This window comes from Thalia democratica, chromosome 1, assembly GCF_965202585.1.
Source record: "Thalia democratica chromosome 1, ktThaDemo2.hap1.1, whole genome shotgun sequence".
In the NCBI taxonomy this organism is placed as follows: Eukaryota; Metazoa; Chordata; class Thaliacea; order Salpida; family Salpidae; genus Thalia; species Thalia democratica.
In genome coordinates this window covers 33550493-33560490 of record NC_139165.1, presented here as the reverse complement: position 1 = coordinate 33560490, position 9998 = coordinate 33550493, and the positions used below count along the sequence as shown (strand labels likewise).

At 27.3% G+C, this 9998-nt stretch overlaps 1 protein-coding gene across 1 annotated transcript; it reads left to right on the top strand.

The window, feature by feature from the left end:
* The first annotated feature begins 3936 nt into the window (after window positions 1-3936).
* LOC145835424 (histone-lysine N-methyltransferase SUV39H2-like) lies at window positions 3937-5298 on the top strand. Its single transcript, XM_082943009.1, has one exon. The coding sequence runs from the start codon at window positions 3937-3939 to the stop codon at window positions 5296-5298; it is 1362 nt and encodes a 453-aa protein (XP_082799135.1).
* The last annotated feature ends 4700 nt before the right edge of the window (window positions 5299-9998 follow it).

Genomic DNA, 9998 nt, shown 5'->3' with positions numbered 1-9998 from the left:
TAGTGCATTTGTTCGATTGTTAAAAAGTTATCTAGTTGTGTTTAAAAAAATAAAAAGCCATTCTTTCACAAAAATTTTGTATAACCAGATATTTTATAATTGTTTTTTTTAAGTTTTAAACGATTAGTGTTCAGATCAGATTATTCAACTAATAAAAGTTTTTAAAATCATCTTAAATTTTAAATCAGCTGTTAATTTTTGAAAATAGGATTTAAAAAATGATGTAAAAACTAACAATGTTTTTCGATCATTAAGATAAATTAATATTAATATTCACAAGATTTCATTTTGAGTTTGTTGTTCATAAAATATTTCATTATTTATATTAGCATTACAATTTAGAAGAAAACTATCACAACATTAAAAAAAAGGACTCAAAATTTTATTTAAATAATTTTACTTTAAAAAAAGATTTGTCAGCTACAGTTGTAGTTTAGTTCAATTAAAGTTCCTCTAAAATATTTAGCGTAAGTTTAGAAAATTTTCTAAACAGAAGCTAAATTTTTGTTCGCAGCCAGCAGGTTGCGTACCTTTCTATAGACTATATTAGAATTCAAATAAACTTACAATAGATATTCTAGAATAGGAATGGGCAACGTACGGCCCGCAGGCCGTATCTGGCCCGCTGGGTGAAAATGACCGGCCCTCGACTGTTTTTTAGTTTTAATGGGATCCGAACCGCAAATGAAAATGATCGGCCCGTGAGCAAATTTACATGCCTGCAAAGGGTCAATATTAATTTTTTTTTTTAAACAATTTTACATCATACATTTACAAAACAAAACAGGAAGAATTTGACTTCAAAAACATGCTAAAAAATTTCTTTATAAATTAATTTTTACTAATATTTACACCATTTTGTCCTAATATTTTGTTGTTCTAGCTTAGTTGGAATATCTTTTTGTAAAATTACCCCGATGAAAATGTTTTTTTAAGTGCGATACTTTACATACGTACCTTCGTCAATAACAATGTCAATTCTATTTATAGACGTTATTCAAACATCATGTCTTAATCTACATCGGGCATAGGGGGGTCCGACATTTTTTTTACTAAAAATAACAATAGATCTTATACGAAAGCTTAAAGTACAAACTACAAGCCAGTTTTTATAGAATTATGAAATATTATTTAACTTTTGAGATATTGTAAATTTTATAAAATGTTTCCAATACAAACGTATAGACCGCAAGTTTTTCGGGGTCAATTTTCGCGGAATTTAAAAAAACCACTAAAAACCTATCTTCTCCTTTACTTTTTGAGATAGAGACCTCAAATTTTCAGGAAACGTTCCTTTTATAATTTAAAAGACTTTAAATGTTAGAATTTAAAATATAAAAAAATTAAAGAATTTAGATAAAAAAAACAAAACAAATAGGTTGTTTTTTTTTTAATTAACATTTTCAAAATTAAAAAAATTCCTGTGATCAATCTTTTCAAAATTTAATAATACAATTTCTGTAAATATTTGAAGAAGATTGCTTTTAAAATGAAGGAGGATATAGATTTTTAGTGAAATAGTCTTTTTACGCATTTTTAGTTTGCGCCTTCTATTAGGAACCTATTGAGTTCACCGACTTTGACTGCTCATATCTCAAAAATTAATTCGAATTTTTCTAAACAGTTAAAAATGTCTGATAGTTTCGATAAAACTATGCCCTTAGTTGTCAGACTTGAGAATTTTTTTGAGTTTAAAGGATTTAAAATCGTTATCAATTGTGTTTAATAATTAGATTCCGATTTGATCCGAAACTTTTATTTGTTTTAGAATCCGACCAGATCCATTCCTCGACTTAAAACAGGTATCCAGTCGGATTTGGATTTAAATAGTCATAATTCGGCTAGATCCGGTAAATCACTAATTTGAAATGCTTCGGCCCGCAAAAGACGAAATTTTACAGTATCAGGCCCTTTTATTGAAAAACGTTGCCCACCCCTATTTTAGAGTCTAGAGTTGTTGTAACTTACACTAGATGTTCTAGAGTCTATAGTTGTTGTAACTAAGACTAGATATTCTAGAGTCCGTAACGAAAATTAACGGCCCACAAAAACGTTTATTTTCAAAGCCTGCGACCAATTTGACAACTAAATACCTAACCACCCTTGCGAAGAAGCGATATTCTAATTTTAAATTCAAGTCTAATACTAGTCAACGACTTATTAACAAAGATAGTTTTTTATTACTTGGTGAATGTTACTTAAAAACTTTATATTTGAAACAAGCTATGATTTTCTTTACTTCCTAAGTTTCAGGATCAACTTCCTAAATTTAAGGTAGCCGATTATTTTTATTTTAATTGAGTAAACCGAAAAAAAAATATCCAAAACTACGTATATTTATTTATAAAAGCGACAGTTCTCTTTTATATGAAAGTAAATAAAGAAACACATAAAAGATATACTAACCCAAGCTATTAATGATTATAACTATAACATTTTGACGCTAAAATTTAATGTTAGTTAATTAAAGCTATCTTAACTACAACCGATTTGATAAAGTGCTTAATTCTCTAGCATAAATAAGTTTTCAGGATATTTCTATTTAAATTTTCTAATTAGTTTTATAACTTAACAGCAAGGGCGTCGCATGGGGTGGTGCATTGCAGAATAATAGCTTTAAGATCTTTAAGAAAATTTCAAGTATCTGTAACTTTATAGCAATTATATAGATAAAGTATAAAGATTTATTACTCACCATTTAACCTAAAAAGACTGTACATAGCAAACGCTAACGAAAGAAAAATCCTTGATAAGAGAAATAAACTGATTAAACAATGCTTTTATTACCCTAGGGAATACTTCAATTTATTTTAAATTGCATAAATTTTGTTATTTTTTGGTTGTAATTTATTTTTTGTTTTTTATATGTTTGTATTTTGTACATACTTTTGCTTTGAGTTACAATTTTTTGATAAAAATACTTTTTTTTTTCTAAAAATTACCATTAAATTCTAATATTAACATGTTTCAAAGCTAAATATTAAAAATATTATTTTACGAGGGTTAATTAGGCTCGAATATTTTTTTCATACTTTTTTTTAATAGGTATAAACTTTAGACCCAGTTATTTTCCATATCTTATGAAAAACTTTGAATTTCTAAAGGGTCCCCACTCAAAAATTCAAATCGCAATCAGGCGGATTTTTTAAAGTTTAAGACAAAAGAACGTTCTTTAGAATATTAACAAGTTCAAAGTTAAATTTAAACATATAGAAATATTTTTGTTTTTTAGCTTTTGTTAGCGTCTGATGAACTGCTCTGAGGAGAAACGACATAACGCAATAAAAGTTAGACAACAAATTAGTATAACTAACTACTTATACATTACAAATTAAGATTTTTTAGTTTTTAATAAACTGTAATATGACTCAAGTAAGAGTATTTATTATCAGATTAATCAGTGGTTAATAATGCAATATTTAACAATTAAATATTAATTTAAAGAAAAAAAAATTGCATTTATACATTTAATCTTTAGTTTTTAGTATATATTTTCATGAAGGCAATTGGAAAATCTACATACAAGTTTCTTTGTATATTCTATTAAATGAACATTTAAATTTAAATTCTAAAAAGCTTAACATCTGTACTTGTACTTAAAATTTATTGAACAACTGTCTGTATCAGTAACTACCAAGTCTATTGTATTTCAATTGAAATTTGTGTTAGTGTTTTAAACGACATTTATTTTCTGTTAACAATTTTATGACGTTAGAACATTAAAAACTATATATGATCAATTAAGTTATACATTTTTTACATTATCAGTAGTATACAGTTGAATTGCAACTAAATGCTTTAAAAGTATATTTTTGTTAACTTTATACTTGTTAAAATTGTTCTTTTAAATTATTTACATTATAAAAATTAGCTAAAAAGTTTTCAATTTGCTTTTACTTTACAAAAATAACTTCAACAGCTGTTTTTTTATCAATGATGCCACATAGAAGATCTAGTAGAATTGCGAGCAAACCTGTGAAAATATTTAAAAACACTTTTACTCGTAAAAAATTGACTCCTGTTAGTGCCACACCTGAACAAAAATCCAGCAGTGAGGAAAAAGTCGTAGAGTACATATCTGATTACAGATTTCAAGACGGCAGCTTGCAGTTCAGAGTGAAGTGGAAAGGATTTCCAGAAAGTAGTTGCGATTGGAAAAATCGTGATTTCCTTCTCGCTGGAGATCTTCAAAACTTTTTGAATGACTACAAGAAAAAGTATCTGCTGTACTGCACTAACAAGAACCACGAAAAAGATCTTTTAAGAGACGACCTTGGTTTTGAAGAGGCTTTTGCAAAGATGAGCTTATTTGGTGTCCCAAAGTATAAATATAGAAACGAAGAGAAAACGTTTAAGTTTACTTCTGATTACGAAATTAAAAAGTATAAAGCAAAAGAGCTTTTGAAAAAGGAAGAAGTCAAAATGAACACTGCATTGGAACCAAGGTTTAGATTTGAAATTGAAAACGAAGTCGATGATAAATATCTCCCGTTGTATTTAATATGGAGCAAAGATTATCCAGGTCTAAAGGAATTTCCGAAATCAGCTGAAAATGAAAAACTTACGCCGTGTAAATGCAAAAATAACTGCTCAATCGAACCCGACGAAGGAATTAACAAGAAACGCGTTGAATGCTGCTTCAATCCTGAAAATCATTACAAATTAGACGGACGAGTAAAGCTTGTTAGTAATAAATATATGCTTAAGGAATGCGATTCCAGCTGTCAGTGTGACAAAGCAAAATGTCCCAATCGAGCTTTGCAAAAAGAAAGCAATTTGACGCTTTCCATTTTTAGAACCTCGGATAAAGGCTGGGGCGTCAAAACAAATAGTGAGAAAAAAAAATGTCTCAATCGAGTAGTGCAACAAGGAAGCAACTGCAACCTTTGCCTTTTTAGAACCTTGGATAGAGGCTGGGGCGTCAAAACAATGAAAAAAATTAGAAAAGGCACTTACATATCAGAATATTGCGGCGAAATCATAAAAGAAGATGAATATGAAAGACGCAAAAATAAGTATGAAAATCTGAAGAATAGTTACTTTCTTATAATACTTAATGACGAAGAAAAAGCTTCCGGCTTTACCATTGATCCAACCGTTAGCGGAAACGAAGCGAGGTTTTTCAACAATTCTTGCAAGCCGAACATGCAGTTTATCGAAGTGAACACTGACAAGAAGTCAATGTTTAGTAGAGTGGCCTTTTTCGCCAATCGCGACATTGACAAGGGAGAAGAGCTCACTTGGAAATACGGATGGGGGAATGCTATAGTGTGCAAATGTGGCCACTGCAAAAATTGATTTATATACGTTTATTTGATTATCTAACTTTATTTTGTGAATTATTTTCGTTACTTTGTTTTAAACGTTTTTGTTGTCTCCATGGTGTTATGTTTAGCATTAAAATCCTTGTTTGTTAAAGTTTTGAATTTTTATTAATTAAAATTGAATTAAAGATTTAATTTATTTATACAAAAGAATCAGAATACTCCCTCTAAAGCGCCTTGTAGAAACTAAAAACAACGAGTCAACTATACAATCTTATTACAAGTTTGTATAAATACAGCTATAGTAAAAAAAGTGACTTTCTCACATTAGGTATAACATCTTCATTCAAACTCAATTTAAATTTTCAAACAAATTTTAGTCTGAATAAAAGTTTTCAGTGATAAATAAAATTTATTATCTAAATAATATTTCAATTGCTGATTAAACTATTTAATATATTTTATATTACAATAAAGCTACAAAATTGTTCCTTTAATTAAGGTATGTAATCTATTAGCTTGTTTTGTTGCCTATTTACCTGACAACATTACTGTTTCATTAACAATAACCATAGCCTTAGTATAAATATATAATTTTTGATACTTTCGAGTATAATATTATTATAATATATACTCTTGTACTAAAATAATAATTTACATCTATATATACATGGTATATCTTACAAGTATTAACACGCTTCTATTCACATTTTATAGCAGACTTATGAACGCCATGTTAGCTAAACGAAAACACTTATCACAACTGATTTGTTGCATAAGTGGCTTTTGTTGTGTATTTAAAACTGTTAATTTATTATTTAGTATTTTTTTTTAATAAATTCAGATATGAAATGTAGTGTTAGTTATAATAACAGTAAAATAACATTATCCATGCTTAGTTTTTACAATTTATAATTTTGATTAAATATTAAGTAGCATAGGTAAAATTATGTAGCAGCATTTACAAAAAGAGATTAATTACCAGTTTCTTTTAGACAACTTTTAACTTTGTTAGCGTTAATTGAAGTTGATGATTTATTTCTAGCTTAAACACTTAGGATAACTTTATTCTTTCAGGTAACTATTTGAGTTTTTTAACGAAGAAAATATTAAACCTTGAAACCTGACTTACTAAACTGTTTTATAAGATATAATGACTTGATACATAGCAATAACTGAGTATTAGAAAACGAAATAAAGGTTATTTTCTCAAATAGACGGTTCCACCCGAAATTGTGAAAAAAATTTTGAATTTTTTCTTTGGTTATGAAAAAACGTTTAAAATGTATTAATACATTAAACAAGACGCTGTAAAAACAGACAGTAACACTAGTTTTAAGTAGCCTCAATTGGTACACATTCAAATGTGGATAACGTATCAGAAAATTTAAATAAAAGATTAAAAAGCTATTGCACAGAACAGTAATAAATAAACTTTATTGTTTTTTGCTGGAAACTTTATTACATGTGGTAATTATCACATGGTCACATTGTGCACAATTAAAGGCTGTTTAAGGAAAGTTATATGGAAGTGATTATTGTTTTTGTTTACCTTTTTTTTTACTGTAGGTGTTTTTGAATATTTAGTGTTGATTTTTTTGAATTTTGTAAATTTCTAGTTCTTATGAAATCAAGAACTGACATCACAGAAATTTATATAAAATCGTTTTAAAATTTGCACAATGTGTTTTTGTGATGATTGCCAAATCTAAAAACAATTCCAACTAAAGTCTCCAAGGTCACACTTTTTAGCTCCCATACAGTTAGCGTTGGGTTGGTTTTCAGAAAATCGAAAGTTTAAGTTTAATTTAAATCATTTTAATTTTGCACAGGGTGATTTTTTAAAATTAATCTAATCAAAAAAAAAAAAAAAAAACTGAAAGCTCAAAAGTTGCTGTATAACATCAAAAAATGTAAAAGGTATGATTTTTCCTACACATATTGTTTGTTTAAAAGTTGTACCTCAATAACGAATTTATACAAATCATTAAAATTTAAACAAAAGTAGGAAAACATTGGAAGAACTTATTTATTTAAACTAGTTGAAAAATTTTTTATTTTCTTACTCACGATTTTAAGTATAGTTTTGAATATTTCAACGTCCAAAACTACTTATTTGATGGATGAAATCGTTTTTTATTTATGAATTGTTCAAATACCTGATTAAAATATTTAAAAAATAGTTAAATTTTAATTCTTTCTTTTGATAGTTTTATAAATTCACAAATACTCTAATCCGCCAACTAGGTACGCATTTCCTAGTAACGCCCTTCCGGTTTGGTACGCTTTTTTAACTGAAAAATAATGTTTTTAAAATGCAATTTCGTTTCATTTTGGAAAAAAACCTTTTAGAAGTAATACAAAACTTTTATAATTTAAATATATCATACTGTGTTAAATTTTAATAAGTTAAAACTAAAGAAACTAGAAAATAGTTTATGAAAATTGTATATAAAATAAAGTATTTGAATGTCTATTTTAAAGCCATTACTCCAAAAAGCAAAAAAAAAAATTAAATAATAAGTTAGCAGGAGTAAAATTTATGGGTAGTTGTCAAAATGACACAGCGACAAAATCACACGGTACGTCACTTTGGCACGGTACGTCACTTTGACACAGCGACAAAATGACACTGTGGGTCACTCTGGCACGGTGCGTGACTTTGTGACAGAGGGTCACTTAGACACAGCGACAAAATGACTCGACGCGTTACTTCAGCACAGCGACAAAATGACTCGGTGGGTCACTTTGGCAGGTGCGTCAGTTAGGTTATATTTTTGTATTTTACTTATTATTTATTAGTTATTTTTTTTCCAAACTATAGTAGTTTGATACATTTGAAACTATATATGATACAATACTTTAAAATTTAAGTTATAGTATAAAAACATAAAAATTCTAAGTTTAATTTTTACGTTTCACGACTTTTTATATTTATGTAATGAACAAATTTTAGTACTTTTTGTTAAAAGTTTAATTAATAATTCAGAAAATGTCTTAAAAAATAATTAAGATTTAATTTAATACAGAGTTATTTCGTTGTAAGATTAAGTCATGCATGTTTTATCTCTAGTTTTTAAAAATACAGAGTAAAGCTGCTTTTGTATTAACTAGCCAATTATATTAAATATGCTTAGTATTTAAACCTAGTAGTTTGTTTAAACATAAAAATTTATTTATTTCTGTCTTTTAAACGACAGAAGGTTATCGCTTGAAAAGTTATACCAAAGAACATTTCAGTTATCGAGTCGTAAATCACATACTTTAACAATCTATTACGAGCAGTTAAATATATTTTTTTTTAATGTAAAGTCCTAAATTTCCAAAAACATACAAAAAATATTCAACAAAAGTTAATAAGTTAGGTTGTTTACTTAAAACTATGTATTGAAAATGTATAATAAACTTGTCTAAAAGCAAATAATTAAAATAAACGGTACTGGAGCCTAATTTATGAAAAAGTTAAAAATAATATTTTGAAAAGTTAAGAGAAAATTAAGAGTCTGATGCATCCATTCATGCGCATTTATATATTTATCACTTTTCAGAAAATTAAGCACTAGAGGTTATACATACAACATTGCTGCTTCAGCCTAGAATCAACATTTTTTTAAATTGTATTTATTTATTGATTTATTTTAAGTCTTTTTTAATCACTCATTACTACTTTTAAATATCTTTTGATTTAATTTCTAAGTAGTTGAACACCTTTAAATATAAGTATTCTAAAATAGCTTTCTCTGAGTTATTAAACTGTGTTTTAAGGGTTTTAAAACATTCAGAATATTTTGTAAAGTAAAATGTACCATTTACTCATTTTAAAGCCTAGTTTGTATAACATAGCATTAAGTACAATCCACTGATTATTTAAAATAAGTTTATTAACGTAGGTAATTTTGAACAAAAAAAGGTTTTTGTAAAAAATTATGTTATGAATATAACACCATAATTTTAGAAAATATTTCAAAAAACAAAGTTAAAAATTAGTTGTAATAGCAACTTAAGTTTCGTATATTTAAAAAAATCCTATTCTAAAATTTAGAAAAATAATATTATAACTTGAGCATTGAGCATGCTATATCTGGCATACCACCGCCACCAAAAAACATTAGAATAAGACAAGCAGATCAGAGGTTGCACACTTTTGTGTCCGAATCCGGCCAAAGCACCAATTTGATTGAATTTCGTTAGGAAATTTCATACAATTTTTCTATAGACTAACATTTTTGTTTTTAAATTTTCGTTTATGTTCGTCTATTATTCTATTTTATATTTATAGAAAAGTTGTTTTCGATAACGTCTAAGTTTTAGTTTATAAAACAAATTTTCCTCTGTGTTTACATCTACTAGTTTATTGCTTAGATGTGCTGAATGATTGTTCTAAAATGTAGATTGTATTTTTGAAATCAGAATGTTGCTGAAGTTTAAAAATATGTTTATATGAGTTTTTATCATTCTAGTCGTAAAATGGCAAGTCCTTTTCTAGTTTTTATTACTCGTTTCAAGTTCTAGTACGAAACTGTGTTTAAGTTTTTCATTCGAAAGAAATCAAAAATAAATTTTCTTTAATTTTGGCAGTCGTAGTTTATTAAATAAACTGCTGATTTTGCATTTTTGTGAACGTTGTTTGATACAAGTAATTATTTGTCGTTTATTAAGCACAGCTTTCAAGCACACCTAACACCTTGCTACTGCTTAAAAATGAGTATATTGTTTGTAAGTACGACGATGGAC